This window comes from Styela clava, chromosome 7 (assembly GCF_964204865.1).
Source record: "Styela clava chromosome 7, kaStyClav1.hap1.2, whole genome shotgun sequence".
Classification (NCBI taxonomy): Eukaryota; Metazoa; Chordata; class Ascidiacea; order Stolidobranchia; family Styelidae; genus Styela; species Styela clava.
This window is the reverse complement of record NC_135256.1, coordinates 23,661,486-23,680,154: the sequence shown is the minus strand read 5'-3', so window position 1 is coordinate 23,680,154 and position 18,669 is coordinate 23,661,486. Positions and strand designations below refer to the sequence as shown.

General features: G+C 37.3%; 1 protein-coding gene across 1 annotated transcript; it reads right to left on the bottom strand.

Annotated features, from left to right (window-relative positions):
- Nucleotides 1-6,787: 6,787 nt before the first annotated feature.
- Nucleotides 6,788-17,029, bottom strand: LOC120328915 (insulin receptor substrate 2-B-like). The gene is made up of 2 exons (XM_039395490.2): nucleotides 16,574-17,029; nucleotides 6,788-10,252 (listed from the first exon to the last, which is right to left on the bottom strand). The coding sequence occupies exons 1-2, from the start codon at nucleotides 16,908-16,910 to the stop codon at nucleotides 7,659-7,661; spliced, it is 2,931 nt and encodes a 976-aa protein (XP_039251424.2). The 5' UTR covers nucleotides 16,911-17,029; the 3' UTR covers nucleotides 6,788-7,658.
- Nucleotides 17,030-18,669: the final 1,640 nt, after the last annotated feature.

Sequence of the window (18,669 nt, the reverse complement as noted above, 5' to 3'; positions counted from 1 at the left end):
TTGACACAAGTGTCGACCTCTAGTATTTAGTAAGATAACAACAACAACTTGGCGGCGTTTAAGTTAAATTAAAGTGTGCCGATTGCGAGAAATTCTCTAATGCTCTTCTGAGTAATATTAACACGTGAAGACCTGACTAAAATAATTTATTCGTTGCTTTTCTCTTCTATGTCAGATATCAGAGATTTATTCATTCTATTATGGTATTGTGGTTAATAACTAGATTATATACTTGAATAACCAGTTAAAATATTTTTCACAATTATTCCTAATTTCTCGTACTTACTACATAAGCGTGAATTACTTGTCGCTTATCTTCCGTAATTGACTATAAGCAGTAATTTTGAGTCTCAAAATATCGTTTCGTTTTCGGTTCCATGATTAAATCTGGTAATTTTGACAACATGGCCTATTGAGTTTTAAATGAATAAGTAGATTTCTAGACTAAAGGAAAGAAAAAAAAATAATAGAACCCACTAGCCTCAATACAAAAACAATGTCGCAAAATTTCGAAACAAATATTTACACGTCAATATAATACCTAAAGAAAAGGTTCTCGGAATCCAAATCCTTCCCATAACAATAACATTAACACAAAAATTTGACCTGTGTTGACCCGACATTTCGACGAAAATCCGCCTGATGAATAAGAGAAATATTTTACACGACTGCATTTCGGCGGGGAATTGTTTAAACTGGATTCGTAGCAAAATCGTTTGAAACATTTGGAAGATTGGATTTCTGCCCAACATAAACTATCCATTGATTGCGGACACTTATGTAATACGCCAAATATGGAATACTGATTTAGGAACTTTTCAATATCGCGAAATCTTCTAAATAATCATCACGCATTGGCAGATTAAATGTGACGAGCACAGTGTAGTCACTGGACTATGTTCACAACTATATTTATTCATATGTATAGGTCTACAATGGTAACATGTTTGATCCGCTATGAAAGGTTAGTATTCCCAATCATGCGAACTGACTTAAATTCGGAATATTGCATTTATTTAGTGGAAATTATAAACAAAGATTATATATATTTATATATTTAATATTTTCAACTTGTCCTTAATTTAAGAGCGTTAATTTTTATCATCATGATATTATAAATGCGATGAATTCACAAAAACATTGCACAAAATTATATTGAAATTCGAAAACCAAAGCATACTAACCAAACAAACCACCGTGTATCAATCTTCACTTTGGGATTGAGGGGAAGTAATTTATAGTAACTTAACACAAAAAGCTTAACCTCAACTCCTTGTTGCAATTGATAGCCTGCTATGAAATTATTATTTTCGCGACACTTTTTGTTTAAGATTGAAATCATATCACACACTCATGTCATGGTGAAATGAATGGAATATCTTAAAATGAGAAATGGGCGAAAGACATGAGACACCAAATCAGATAAGAGCAGTGTTATATGAAATTATGATATGAGTAAAACAACGGTATCGTCTTCGTAAACAACTTTGAACTTTATCCGAGAGGTGGAATCGTGATTGTCTACACTCTACAAATCCATGAACGATGAATTTCGTCTGGGCATGAATTTTGTTATTCATAAAATAACGTTTCCTGTAGGAAGTTTTGTATAGAATATTTTTTTAAAGTAATCAGAAATTGTTAGGTTTTATCCAATGGGGCGACACAAAAATCACAAAATAAATTAGGCACAATATTTATCCACATATCAGTATAATGTTACTGTATTGCTTTATTAGTTTTCTCGTAAATGCAGGCTAAAAAAAATAAACTGGACAAAATTTATTCACAAGAAAATGTATCCAATACTTGACAAGCACGCTAAATAAAAGATTTTACTGTGCTGTAATAACTTTTCTATGGTTTATTCGTTTTGATTGCGTTTTTATTGATCTTTCTACACTTTTTATATTACAAGTTTATAATTCATCATTAAAATGTTCTTCACTTTTGAACAGCAATATCGAATCGCTGAGTAACTTGCATTACATACCAATTACAAAATAAAATTCAGCGTAGTATTTCAAATTTGAAAACAACACCCAATCAGCCCCTTTCAGTCGAATTATTAATCGTGGTTCGGTTTAAATTACTAACAACAAACACATAAAAGAGACAAAATGTGAATTTACTAACTTGCCAAGTATGTTATTGGTACTGCAAATACTGCATACATATAGCATTTGAGTCTGAGGATGTTTTGACGGAAATTCGCATCCTACGCCGATGTACTTAATTAGCGTAATTTCATGCAAAACAATACGCACACAAAAATCACATTAGCGAAACAGTAAATTCAAGAATAGTTTTCAAGTAATTCTAAGCATTTATTTTGTAGAGATGGCGAGAGTAGCAATACTTATCCTGCATGTCTTATAAAGTTTAGGTCGCTAAAGCACCGAGAATAACTATAAGTACGACAAAAGCAATATTTGACTGAATTTTCAATATTAACATATAGCCAACTCCCCTCTCAATTATTATATAATGTTATTCTGTTGTCAAATAAACCGGGAGGAAGTCGTTCAAAATAAGAACGAGGATTATTGTATTGTAAATTAATTGCTTGAGTCGTAGTCATTCATAAAATTGAATCACATTCTTTGTTTAAAATTTCATTCACAAATATCTCTTTATTATCAATTAAAGGAGATTTGATATAATCTTTAATTTTAGATAATGGTAGATCTTTTTCATACTGAAGAGATATTATGAGTCGAATATGGGGTGCCAATAAATATATCGTTCATGCATGCTCTACCTTATTTTGTCTTCTATTAAGTACATGGTCTGAAGAAAGTGTTGATTTTTCTTGTTTTATTCGTCATATGGTTTTAAATTTAAATATTCTAGGAAACGAAACATGCGTACAAAAACGTGATTTTACTCCTCATACATGAAATATAAGAACATAAAAATACAAAACAAATTGCTTGATTGTAAAATCTCAACGTTTGTGTACAACCGATACCACAGCGTGTTTTTTAACATTGATTTTTCGAGAACGCTGAAAATACGAAGAAAAATATTTTCATACACCTTCTTATGATGTGATACTTCAACTTCATAATATAACGCCATGCAATTATCATTCCAAATAACAGATATGTGCAAATTGGACCATTTTTAAAATAATGAAATATGTACTATGTTTTTTGATGATTGGTGCTTATCAACATCACAGTCCTCATTTCAAAGTCTTGGGTTCAGAATAGGAGATCGTGCATTTACAGACAATACATCGTGTATGCAGTGTCTGCATTAAAATCCAGTGACAGGCAAATCACAAGCAGCGTCTTTGAATAAATTGGAGCCTATTATCAATTTTTTTCAGTTTTGTGCACCAGTTTGACAAGTAGTATAGGTTAAATTGAAGCGATGTGCATGGCTGTATCGAGGTTTACTTTCTTTGATTGTCAAAATCGTCTAAAACTTGAATATCATAGCGTTAGGCTTTGTTGAACCGGGGACGAAAAAATAAATAGTTCGTTGAACATCATGCCAAATCGTATTCAAATGAGGCTTCAAAATCTGCTACTGAAATCAATACAAACTCGAAACATGAATTTCCTGTGGAACGCAATAATCTCGCCCGAAAACCGGACAACGCACTTGACGGATCATAGACCCCGCCTACGAAATGTTGTGTTTACTCTTATTGTCTACACCTGCCTCCTCGTTTCCGCGTAGAGTGGAAAACAGGAAAGCAGTAGTGCTTTCGTCTGGTGATGTAGTGTTTGGATGACTATAATCTCGTGTCATGTGACAATTTTATTTTGTTGCTGAGAAATTTTACTAAATTGCAGGCATCAGCGAGGGTAGACCATTTTTTGCGAGTTCTAGGTAAAAAAGTAGGGAAGGTCATTCAACTGGGGTTATAATTATAATCCCTGCGTCTTACTGGGGCGCACTGTTCTGGGCACAATTATACCGTTTTTATTTTGAATTGACAATTCAACTCTGTGTAGAGACCGTGCCATTGTCCGTGGTGAGGAATTGACATCCCATCTAGATATTACAAACAACAGGAGGCAATCGGGGGATTTTTGCATTGTCTGCCGAACGTAAAATGAAGGCATTGACACAAGCACATCAAAGTCATTCATTATATATTTATCGCTTATACTTGATCGGCCAAGCGCGTGAAAACATGTCTACAACATGATATATACAAATTTCATGTTAGATGAGGAATGGTGATAATAATGAGGCCACATCCGGTACGTATCAAGTTTCAATGAATGTGATTGTTGATTCAAAACATTTGAACAAAATTTAAACATAAATCTTTCTGTGATTCGATTTATTACTGCCTTTACAATGTTGCATTTTATGAAAAGATTTTTTCAATTATACTAATTTCCACAAATACTAATTTATATACTTGTACGGAAATAGTCTTGAGAACTTTTCAACATGCCGAATAGTCGTTTGCCTTCACATTTACTCAGAATATATCAAAGGTATAAACGAATGGCATTATTATAACTTTGTTGAGATCTGATTTTAATTTAGATTCGATATGTAGGAAGTAAATATTTTCAAGAGAATGATTGTTGAGGTATGTGATTGTACCACTGCCACTTAATACCTTTTAAGCGGCCATCTACTTTTTAATGGCGCACTCTCTACTGAGGATTATATGAAATGTAAGAATGGATCATATCTTGCTTAAAAACGACAAGCACCCCACCCATTATTCCATTTACCGCGCATTGGAGATGACTCACTACGAATAATAGGAGCGTGTTTGGCGGGACTCTTTGCGATATCACGTGCTACATGACGTCATTGCACAAGATAAGAAAACAGAAAATGGCTAATTTCACACTCGCGCAAATCTCCCGTTTAGTCATTTTCCGTAGTTCAAATGACGAAGAAGCGAATAATTGCTAAAGCATTTTGTTTTCACTCTTTTCGATGACTCGTAGTGGACCGACCGGCTGCTATTAATGTTGGAAAAAAGAAAGTTTCATGTTTTAGATTATTTAGAAAATAATAAAAACGCCATTTTTTTCAGTCATATCTTCATCCACGGTTGTCGGTAAGAGAAATGTGTCAACCCTTCGAATCAATTTTCCAACAATTATAGGAAACGTATGTGTATCCAACCAAATCGATTTGAGCAGATTTTGTATACAGATGGCCTGTTTGACTCATTGATGGGCAAATTAGGACGCCAAGTATCGTAACTGAACAGCAGTGCAGTTTGTCCCCCGAGAACGACTGGCCTCATAATATGAACAAACGCTGATGGAATAGCAATAAGAATACTTTTGAAAAGTTCAGTACCACAATCTTCTTTGTATACCAATGGCGTTTCGTTTACTGTTAGTCTTGATAAAACTAATGTTCACAAATAGATCGTTTGTATCTCGGTTTAGGGAATGTTGACATGGATGCAAAGTTTTGTTAAAAGTTCAGCAGGCTTTGTCGATTTGTTAAATTAGAGACACGGGAGCATGAATTGCCATAACCCAGGTTCAATCAACACCTCCGGTGCGTCAACCGCATCCAAAGGACTATCGGAAACTAAGGCTATTTTCGCCACGTCCGCGACATGAGCCTTCACAAAATATACAAAACGTAAATAGGACAGCAACAGGATTGAGATACCTCAATACCAGAGAATACTTTCACGTGTTGAAGACTAGAAGAAAGTGACGGAATACTGTGATGTGTTCACAATGCGTGTGGTTCTGTGTCCCAAAGGATTGGGCTTAATAAACGTCGCCCGCCAATTGAACGCATCATTCATCGAGTTTAGAGTACTATTCCACGACACAACTCTGTGACGTTATGAGTCAATATATTCACTGTACAGTGACGATGCAAACGAGTTCCAACTGGATTACGCGAGTGGATAAAACGTTATCAAAACTAAAATCTGTTGAGCTGAGATATTCCATATTGTCACAGTCCTATAAAAAATGCGGCCAATTTGTTGAAAAAGGTGTAGTTACGACACAGGGGATAATAAAACCTAAATCCTACATACATCAAAGAAGATAGTACCCTAAACCTAAAAGAATGCACATTTGCATAATAATTTTTATCTTGCCAGGTTCTGCATAAGACTATTTTCATATTCTGTTCGACCGTGGCAAGGCAAATCTGGAATGGTAAAAACATCTATTTTTAAACGACAATATATTTTCGACTTAATAGTCTGCAATTAGGCTAGTCATGCGCCGAACAACACCAGAATATCGGAACATATAGCTTGATGTTTGAATGACGCTCACAGGGCGGTCATTTCGGTTCATGATTCGTAATAATATCCGCCATAGCGGGTTGGGAGTATATAAAAAACTGTTACGAAGTCGTTGCTAAACAGCCACCGTCAATTGTCGATTCGCAGAACACGCGTTATATATATGGATAGAATGCTGATGGAATTCGTTGCACTGCACCACCATAAGAAGGTTCCATTACATTTGAACCCATGACAATTGCACCTGTATGCTATTGCACCTATGGAATTTTTTTTGTTTTTCGGATAGTTGAACTCATACTAACCCTAACCCATGGGTTTTAGCACCCGCATATAGATTGAACCCGTGGATATACACATGGGTTCAAATGTACGGTCACCCCATAAGAAGGGCCGTGAATGAGCAAATCGTGCACATCACCTCTCTTTCCGCGGAATGATTCACACAATTGGAGACGACCATCGGGATTGTCAGTAAAATAGTGCATTCGTCTGTTCAAGCCTTAATCGAGGCAAACACGAAATATCGAGCAAATTCTCACAAATACTATCGACCACATAAGCACTCAAATATCGTGTCACCGTTTTCATATATTAATAATAGTAATAATAATAACAGCGATAAATTAGCACAAAAATACATTAAAACAAGACAGAAAAATGGAAATCAATAAGAAATAGAGGCAAAGACAGCAGAAAAATCAAAAACAGCAGGGGAACACGAACAGTGACCAAAAATAACAATTCTTTTATTGGTGCGATACAATGAATATGACAAACAAGGAAAAAATTTCCTAGTACCGATCATAGTTCTAATAAGTGTTTTTGTGATGAGCAAAAAGTGCATTGAAGAATAGAAAGGCAGAAAACCAGTGCGAAAAATGCGTTACTTCAATCCAGCGTACAGTACATAAGGAGAGCGCATGAATTTGGTCAGATTTTTGCGCAATATTTGATTTCATGAACTAAGTTGGTCCGAATCGCCAGTTTTTACAAACAACGTACAGAAAATAAGTAATCATATAATTTTTTTGCGGTACAAAACACGAAAATCGAAACCACAACTTAACAATAACGACATTAAAGACTTAAAATATTTGAACATCCAACGAAAGGTGAAAATACAAGTGAGAGAATTGAGTTATGGCTATAGACATGCTATGTTTCCTATTTGAAAAGTGGTGGATAAGTGATATAAACACACTTCAATTAAAATTAAGTCAGATACGGATACGGCGTTCTAGTAATGTCCCATACTTGCCTGGGCAAAACGTGCAAAAATTTATAACATAAAAGTGACTTAAACAGTATAATAATCATAAAAGCAAAGACAAAAATAAGATATAATAATAATATATCGGGAACTTAGCAGCAGTGAGATATATATTTGAATAAAGCCAATTGTCTTCAATAAGAACTGCAAACTGACTTTGCATTGGGTATTTTACGTGGTCAGTTCGCCCGGTTTCAGCAATAAATAATCGTCTTTAGGCGGGCTTTGCTTAGTGGGTAATAAGTTCCTGTTTGAGTCATGGGTAGCTTTGGTTGCTACTGGACTTCTGCGATTGCACTGAGTATGGGTTAATTCTGACGATTTATCCTCTGGCTCCCCCGACGCCCCGCCATCTGTTAGGCTTAGGTAAGTGGGGCCAACTTGTTTTCTGGCTTTGTCGTAGTTTATGGAGACGTATTCGCCACCAACAGGCGACAGTGGTGGCTGCAAATTGTTCGACGATGCTTCCGAGACTGAGGAGGATTTTGTGTCTGTAGATATTCGTAATGAATGATGTTTTCTAGCTTTTGTTGAAGTCCTTGGTGCGGCGTGCCGTTGGCTAGTCACCAAACCGGATGTGAAGTGTGATATTGTTCGTCGTCTAGCTTTACTATCCCTGCGATCCAAAGAATGAGTAGAATACTGTCCAGACTTGGGCGTAGTTTGTTGGTGAGGATATTTTCCACCAGAAGACAAGTTGCTGGAATTCGACGTTGGTTTATGAACGGATTCTGCAGCAATAGATAATACGTTCCACACAATCGATTTCTTTGGATTTGCAGCATTCATTGGACTCATAGGAAGATATTCGTGATCAATATCGGTACCCTCCGCCAAATTAAAATCTTTCGGTGAGTTTTGTTGTTTAGAAACAACATCTTGAGGAGATGAGCGAATTTGTACTGCCGCGATTGTTGTGGTTAGACTTCCCATACTCGCATAATCGTCGGAATAATTAACCGGTGGCTGTTCAAGGTGTTTTACAGCCATCTTACTCGAGACCATGCTAAAATCATTCTTGGCGTCGACCTTAAGTCCGTGGCATGATACCGATGGAATAGACGGCCTGCTGACAGCAACGGTAATTTGGGTACAGTGTTGGCAAGGATAACTATGTGGCAAATCGTTTCGTTTGCATTTTGAGCAAGCAGTGGCCGAAGCCAGTGATCTAGCAACATGGTTGCTTTTATCGGGAGATCTACTGAGAGGAGAAGCCGGCGAATAACTTCCGTTCACCAGGCGATTGTCTGACAAAGACCTTCTTCGTACCGAACCGCCAATGTCTTGAGGTTGCGATCTTACGAGAGGTCGCATCGGCACATATCCGCTTTTATCTTCAGTTGGGGTAGAGCTTGCTGCACCCCTTCCAGGTGTCATTGGTGTATAGTCTGAAGAAAGCGGCGAAGTTTCGTGTGGATATGTGTCTGAGTCGTCGGGATTCATGAACGCGTAAGGACAGCCATCCGCGTCGGCAGGTGAAGCAGAGGTTGGTGTGTACAGAAGATTGAAATCCCCACAATGTGAGTGAGATGAACTTTGTGAAGGTGATTGACTGTATTGATAGCAAGCATCAGGTGAGATGGATACACCGGGTATATGCGTCGGTGCCTGCGGGGACGTGGAAAGAGATGATGCAGCAGTGCCGCAGCTCAGATTATCGTCCAGCGAATGACTGCGGGAATGTGATGACTGCATGACGGCGTAATCGCTGCTAAGCACACGGGGACTGGATGCGCCAGCTTCTGAAACAAGTGGGCTGGATTCTGGCGGGACTGTAGGAGGTGGTGGTGCCCATTCAAAGTGAGAAAAGTGGTCAAAATGGGGGGACTGCGTATATAATGAATGGTGAAGAGATCCTTGACATCTTTGATTCGTCATAGGGCTGCTGCTGAATTCGTCAGAAGAGCCGTGTTCTTCACTCATTGCAGGTGATTGTCCATTCCTTGAATAGTCGTGATTACTTAAGTGTTCCATACTGGAATTACTCGAACTGTAGTTGCTCCCCGGCAGAGACGCTGTTCGAGTATGGAGCAAAGATTGTTGAAAAAGAGGTCTCTTGCCATGTGAGTAAACTCTGGCCCTTGTATTGGGACTCACGGATCCTGCTTTTCGCCGAATCATATGGAAAGGGTGGTGACGTTTCATTGTTGTTTCTCCTTCGCTAGATGTGCGATACCGGGCCTCGTCAGTTAATGTGGACGCCTGTGTGGCAGGAAAGCTCTCGCATCGGTCACGACCCCCTATGGATGGGACGGGTCTGGAAATTGCGGTGGTTGTTGTAGGTGGCTTACCCATTCCAACTTGACTAGGTGGTGGATTATAATAATGTCGCGATCGATTAACGGATCGTCCTGAACCAGAACCGGAACTGTATGACCGTGGTCTGGCGTCGTCTTGTCCCGACGTGATCATAAATTGTAAAATTGTTCTATGCATATTATCAGCTATGGTGGCATCGTCCAATTCCATCCACAATTTCCCAGTACCTATCCCAGAGTAGCGACCGGATTCCATAAAAAATAAATTGTCTTTATGGCCACAAGACCTGATGTTTGAGATGTTTATTTCAACAGGTTTATGTCGATAGAGATCAGAGGCACCCGAGCCGTTGATGCAGATGAAAACCATGGTTTTGTCAGTGAGACAGCAGCGATGAGTTCCCTGAAGGTTGATTCTGGTGTCGTTGCTGCAGTTTTCGAGATCTCTGGTGTCGACATTGCCTTGCCAGATGTGCTTGTACATGATATGAGTTCTGTTCATATGTCCTGAAATAAAGACAAAAACATTTAGAAATTGAGTCAAATCGGAAATGATGGTAAATTGGTGAACAAAATAAAGAGTGTTGAATGACGCATATGGAGAAGACACAAAAGTGAACAATGTTGGCAGCAATAATAAATATTCATTTCCCACAATTTGGTAATTCGTTTTATCAGTGAACCATACCCGACCATAAATATAAGTAAACAACCAAGGGTGAAATATATTGCCCATTCTTTATTAACAAAAATAATGTTGTAATAATGTGAATCTAAACGAAGGTTAACGAATGATATCGTGGGATAACACAACGTACAATGTAAACAACGGTCTGAAATGATATGAGTAATAACTATGTGGGAATGACTCGGAAGACACTATTTACGCAACGAGGGGAAAACAATCTCTTCTAACGCCCTGATACGGACGGTTGCGTATGCGTAACCAGGCAAAACCGTTCGTTAAAGCAACAAATGTGGGTCGCGGACTGTGTGATAAGTACGATCATAAGAATGGGACGTGTTCAAATCTGCGTAGAAAAACATATTAGTCAACGCCACTGGTATGCGCACCCCGCACTTTGAAGTGTTTCCTTTCCGATCAAGAGAGCGGGGAAGTATCTATCAGTCGGGGTGGTCGCGATAGCGCGCTGTGTAAGCTAAGATACTTGAAAATGAGTCAAACAGCTAGTTCGTGGTGTTTTCAAACGCAATAAAAATAACTTGTTAAGTTCATTGCAACTTACTATTCTTTACAGTCCGATATACGATCAATTTATAAATCCGACATCTTCATATTTGAAAAAATTGATAAAGCATCTCGGAAATTAAAACATTCGCCATAAATGCATCGATTTGAAACATGGTGCGCCTGCCAGCTACGTCATTGTAATACCCAATAGACATGCTACATAGGGAAACGATGACAATTATCGCAGAAATTGTGGGAAAGAAAACGGAAAATGTCAATACCGGCTGACGAGTTTTATGACAATGAGTGGCCGCAGGGCGATGAAAGCGTCTCTCACACAATTATCTACAAGTTTGAAGTATTAAATTTCAGTAGAAATAATCGGCCATAGTTGTACTGGTACAAAATATGGAAAATTGTCTAGCTGATCTTTGTTTTACAATGGGGAATGGGCAACAATAATTTATGGATTCTGACATCCGACAAAACAAGGATGTGGCGAGCTGACGGCAATACACATAACCCGAGGAAAAGAAAACAAATACGCTAGAACGGCTAGATTGTAAAAAGACAGACGCAATGATTCGGATCAATTGTTATTTTCCGCAAGGCGGATAACAGAATCGGATACGCAAATGAAATATATCGTTGTCTGTGAATTTCTGGCTCACGGCCAAAATAATCTTCGGTCACGTACTCGTATGTGAAGTAAGGAGAGACAATCTGTGCTTATTCTAGCGAGAATAAATACCATGCATCCATCGGTATTCCTCAAAAAACAATACTGAAAATGTAGTAGCATGTGGCTTAATTTTCGTGGTAACCCATTCTACGCAATAGCCTATTCCAAGAGAAAAATATGATCCAATTGTGTATTCAACACAATATCATAGTATTGTAGTTGTAGAACATCACGTCAACTGTGCAACAATAGTATGAACCGTGCGCTAGTTTATCGTCAAACAAAATTAAGCCTTCTGTGTTCACAGAAATGCTATCCACGTTCAGGACAATGCCCGGTTGTGCCTATGATGTGTTGTTGTATACTTCTCTAAGGCGTTTCAACAAATTAGTGTAATAACAGGTAACAAAAAATATTAGAACCCAACACTGAAACAAAAAGTAAGGTTGCTTGGAAGCACCCTTTTCACCGAGGCACGCGTGTGGATAATGGGACATGCTACACGAAATTGTGTAGCATTCCCCAAGGAGGTGAAAACGTACTATTGGAAGAAATGTGATATCATAATACATCGCAAAACAATAAGATTGCATCCGATATCCCATATTTTTGTAGAAGAGTCGCATTCTTTTCCAAACTCGCCATCATACTTGGTATTTGTTTAAATTTCATTTTATAATAACGATTTGTTGCGCGATAATTTACACCTTCATTATCATAGAATATAGTCTTTGCGCCAAAACAATACTCATTTAGATTTAAAAATAAAGTTAGCAACATTTACTAGTAGTCGACTAGAAAGTTGCAACAGAGCATTCCCCATCAAATTCACTCACACATGGGCAAAAATAACAATTGAGAGGTTACAGCAAAAACACAGATAAAGAAGTTTGGTTAAAACGAACTTAGAGGTAAATGATATTTGACATTGCAATGCGTGCGACTTCAATTGGCGACCCATCCATCGATATATCTAACAATACATGAATGCTGTTTCCCGAGTGCGAACATTCTCACGGGCGAATAAAATTAATGCATCAAAGTAAAGCTACGACGTTTAGATTTACATAGTTAGTTTTACGGCGTAATTGGATCTCGCAGAAGAAATTTTCGCGCGCAAACAAACAAATAATAAAAGAACATAATTTACATTAGCAAAAGGTATCCGACCCCTTTTATCTTAAACAATGATTGACAAAATCTTCCATTAAAAGAAGTTTTATTAGCCACGCTTCGTCTTTTTGTAATGGAATCGAGTTACTCCAAGTCGGAAACCTGAAATTGCTTTAGAATTTCACTTTTCTGCCGAGGGCGCCAACTAAGTTGATTACATCATTAAAATGCAGACAAAAAACATTATACGTCACTCCGTAATTAAATAGACAATTAAAGATCTTGAATATATTATTTGAATCCGAGTACGGCCATAGATGTAGCGCAAGCACGTGTCGCTATCGATGATTGGTGCATCGGATCACAATCGTGATTGGATTTTGAACCTGGCGACCTATCGCCGTTAGGGTGCAGATGTTTATTTTTGGTTCGTTTGATCGATATAAATGTCCTTAAATCGACGTGCAATTTACTTATGATATGTAATGGATATGTGTTTTTTTGGAGGGCTGCGTTAACTAGTAGTGATAAACTAATTGACCAGTATCTCCCTAAAACTTTTGCATATAATCTGGACAATTTTTTGAATTTTTAAAGATATACATCGATACACCGACTTCATTTAATATTATAAATTCGCAAAATTCTTAAGGAAATAGGCAAAAATATCTGAGCGGACATATCGTGTCATGTTTGCTAAATCGCAGCACGGTTCACTGACGTCAGCATAATTAAATAGTTTTTATAATTCAGTGAGATTCTGCGAAACTAACGGTGTTGTTGTGGAGATCAGGCATCCGCTTTCGTGGTTCGTCGATTTGCGACGGCTTCAACACTCCAAGGGGCAATTAAAAGAGACTGGCGTTTCATAGCCGTGGGGTAAAACATCTACATATAGCCTTATTATACAAGCGTCTATTTTTTTATTCCTCCTAATTATCCTATTAGAAGACCCAGTGTGGAATTAGCGGTCGCCAATTTTGCTGTAAACATCCTAGCGCGGTTAGCCAATGACAGATATAAACATTCACTATTCAAAACAAGAATATTATGAAATTATCTCGGGCAAAAATAATTTAACCACCTTAATAAAGGCAAATTATCGGAAATGTAGTATTTCCGCTGCGGTTTGGAATTCTAAAGCGATCGACAATTGCACAAGATATGAAAATGAGTTAATTAGAGTTACTGCCACTATATTTTTCAAAAATCAAATTCAAAACGAAATATTGGATACTCTTTTCACAAACATACCTCTAATGACAGATTGCTCATGTCACGACCAAGCTAGCTTAGACTCATTGTACCAGATATTATTTACAATAGTGTAGCTGTTCTCGATGGCGAACGGGTGATGATAACAAAAAAAAACTAAGTTCTATCGATGTTTGTTTACGTCGGAAGATGTCGGATAAATTGTACGGTTCCGGAATGCCAAATATTTTAGTGGTGACTCGCGTCAACGATAACGTCTTTCGTAGGCTGATACTGTTATATTAACCCGAATGTGTACGTGTAAGCGCTATAGAACGCATTGAATTTACCAACTTTTCAACACACTGATTAAAGCGAGTTAGTTTGTGCCTCTTGGCACTCTAGAAATAAACTGAGATTACCTGTCTGATACGAAACTAAGAAAATCGGCGACGTCATTTGCAATATTTAGATCAGACAGGCGATAGCAAATGCAAGTTGTTGTGTAATATAAAATACGTTCGATTGCGCCGTTCAAAAACGTTCAGCCGTTCGAAAACTAAAATAATAATTAAAAAAATAATCAAACTATAGATATCAGCACGGGACGCTTTTACCAAACTAATACCGCCGCAACATTTTTTATACTTTATTGGCATTAGAAGATTTTAACCAAACAATGTAGCAATCATGCTTGAAATAGATACAGTGTAAAGCAAACTTTTACCGCCAAAGTTTATGTAACCACCATCCGATAGATATATTACACAACACCTTTATCAGTTAGGTTTATTCCGCAAATAAAATTGTCCGGTTGACGTCAATGGTTTCTCTGGCAATTTTTTTCTACGCCAATAACCACAAATTTTTACTTGTTTTGGAGATCGTTATATCTTTGTAAAAAGATGTCGTCGGAAAATGCGATTCGGTTAAAATTTCTGTAATTCGTTAACAAATCGATATTTGCTGCTTTACCATGTTATTCAAACGTTACAGTTCAACAATTATAATACCGGAATCACGATCTGTGCCTAAAAAACATGTTGTTTGATCAGTCCGACCAACCGTGAGAAAATTATGAAAACCAGCACAGTGGCGGAAAATAGAGCAAAACACATCCCGGTTCGCACAAAGTCCAATTTATCCATAAAGATGGCAGTTTGAACCCGCTGCATCAAAACGCGGCCTTGCAGCAAACAAACAAACGAACGCTTATGAGCTCATTAAATTTTAACAGCAAACATCGGCACTATGTTTTGATACGAGATGGGGAATAAATGACCGACGGCCCAAATATAACGAGAGCGGCTTGAAGCAAAGTCTGAGATGTACTTAGCACAGCAGTAAACACCTATTGTGTTTTACTTCCGACTTTAGTACTCCACGTCCTATCGAATCAACTATACAAAAGAAGGAATGTGAGTTCGTTCAAAGGCGCGAGTATGGGTACTATCTAACTCGACAACAAAAATCACACTGGGCAACACTATCGGTATTTCTAGTGTTATTAAGTTAAACAGGGAATGCTAAACCGAGTGTAAACGCGGGAAAGGATATTTTGTTATTGCTCATCAAGCCGCGACCATCCATCGAAGTGAGCGGACTCACCGTTGCGGAAAACACGGCTTCCACGAAGCGATTGTTTGTCTACTTTCGACTCCCTAACAACTTCCAATTCGAGCGGATAATAACGGTATTGCGCGGCAGACGACGAATTTAATTACAGATTACTATTTCATATTGGTAATTACATATCGCCACAACGAGGTTTTATGATTTCAGACTAATCTCTAATTTGAGTCAATGCAACTAACAATACAAAATTTAAAACTAACTAGACTTGTAGAAAAACAAAAATAGCCGAAATGAAATCAAATTATGACTGAATTCATATTAGGATAGTTGTACAAGAAAAATAGAATATACCTATATTGTTATATAGGTTAGCCAAGTATAGTTCACATTCAAATGTTTGTTTGTTAGAATTGGTATAGTCAACTTTTGGCTTAGATAAACGCAAATATGTACAGTAAAAGTCACTTCAATAACAGTTACAAACAGTTAAAAGTTGTATGCTATCACTCCTTATGTAAAGCAATAGTGAGGAAGCATGATTGGTATGTTGGGTTGTATTGTGTTTGGTGATGACCAGATAACAACAGATAGAATTCACAGAAACTCTGAAACAATTACAAATAACAATACCAGGGAAACCTGACTAAGGCTTTCAGATAATAAAGCGGAAATTCCTCAACAAATTCAATTCAATAAAGGGAGTGATCAACAAGAGTCACACACTTATGTGACAAAGTTAAATTGATCAACTCAAAATAAAAACAGTTATTTCAAAAGATTTAATACATAATACCGTTAGTCTGTGCTGTTGAATTCTAATCAATTCATTTAAGAATCGTGATTTTTAATAAGTCAAAATTTAAATAATAACCATATTGCTTAATAAAGTTCATGACCAAATAAAAGTCAATTTCAGGATTGTTTTATTCATGAAAACATATACCGTAAGAGTAATTGAGGTAACACAAAAAGAGAGTTTGTAGAGAAAAGTGATCTGGATCATATCTTTCAGGGAAATTGACTAATTACAATATTTATATTCATAAAAACACTGATACAATAAACAACTAACCTTTATAACCAAGAACAGCTTTTTGAAGTGCGTTCACCCACATCTCTTGAGTTGAGTCATTTTCAGCAGCCATTGCAAAGTACTCCTCTTCTGTATAAACACCGATCAGATGCTTGTGTTTAGCGGTAACTTTTTTATCAATATTCCACGCATTTTCGAGTTCAATGCATCTTTTTGGTTTTCCATTTTTCATGTATGATTTGGCAGAATCATAACATTCTAAACGAGGTGGTGGTCCTTCTTTAAGCACAAAATATCTTTTGCTCCATTTTTTGGATTTTCGTAAATATCCTTTCATTTCATGTGTTGGCGATAAACAGTCCAAATCTGGCGCCATAACACAATGCAGCTGTTGGTTCACTTTTTGTTGTTGTTACAACTGCAGTCTCTGGGTTCAAGCTTATGAGACGAGCACGAATAATTCAATGATACAAAAGACTAAGAAAATAAATAAGTATAACAATGTAAAAAAACTTATGAAGCTGACAGACTTTGGTATTTCAGTATTTATTGGAGCTCAACTGCAAGAACAATATTTTAACTAGGCATAGTAATGTTGAACTATCAACAGATCAAAGAAATATATAGTAAATTATCAACCTCCTTCTTCTAACCCTGCAACTGCATCGTATTTAGATTTTTACTGGCATACTTAAATACCTGGGATTTATCACTCTTTATCATACCGGTACTTATATAAGGTATTTCTTATTGAAGACAAGTTGGCGCAAAACTGTATATTTATATGAGCATGAAAGGCCTATTACAGTATTACAAGAGCGAAACCATGAAACAGAAAAACAAGTCCGACAGACCGAACCACTACTACTACGAGAACGTCGGTCGAATCATACATCGACTGTTTACTTGTTTTGCCCAGCACCCTTCTTTCATCTTCTCATTTTATTCTTTCTCTCTTTATTTTAACGATTCGTGACCTTGTTTTCATCGCCAAATCCCACCGCACACGAACCTACGCCTGTGAATCGATACGTCCGCTACTCTCGGCCGCGTTATGTTTCTTTAATATGACTCCTATTCTCACTATTCGACGCCCAGACGTCAAAACAACATTCGTTGTAAAACTGCGGTTAGTCTTCGAGCTTTCGCTTCATATGACTGCGTCGCATCGCCTTTCTAAAATTTAGTGCGAATACACGGAGTAGGTCAGCGAAGTCGGTTTCGATTGATACTCGCTTTTTTAGCGCCAAATGAAGTTGTTGATAATAATTTTATCGATATTTTATCAGGCTGCTAATTTATAGATGGCACGCGTATGGCTAACGGATGTTACACCGCAAATATTAAACTGATATCAAGATACTGCTCGAAGTAGAAAAAACTTCATATGGGTGTATTCAAGGTGTGGCCCAGTACTTGAAGACCTCACCGATCAATAAAAATCTCTCGCAAAATTGCTGCTCATCAATTGGGTCAAACTAGCACACATATATGAAGTTTTTGCTGCAAAGGTTCAAGTTCAGTACATCCGCTATTCTTTTGACAAAATTAGAACTAATGTCAACCGACAGCAAAAATATCCACTCTCTGGTACACAGATCATCTTCAAATAAAATTTTTCTACTTTTAATATACCTCAAAACGGAGTACACACAGAAGGGTTACGTATATGTATTATGGACCATGAAAGGTGCGTAAAATGAGCGCGTGTCTAAAACAGAATGTTTTGTCAAGGTTTCATTGATAAAAATGAGACACTATCTATGATTTAGAAATTTGATAATGCCCCAGAACACGCAAGACACAGGTGCGTACCTACATTTGAGATTAGACAAATTATTTATTCTTGTAATATTTATGTATTTACGCCTTTTGAAAAATTGGAGAAGCGCATCGCCATGTAGGCCTAAATCAATACTTAATTCATATATGAGCAAGGCAGGCATTGGTTGTCCCCAAGAGGCGGGACATTGCACGGACCAGTGTCCAGACAATGAGATCTTACTAACATGTCGAGGTATTATCAAAGTTGTTGAAAATTATTACGACTGTTCATAAATGTTCGAATTTTCAGCCAACCTGTCTCGAATAAGAACAGCCATTAGGACATTGCCTTCACGATTTATATGACTTTC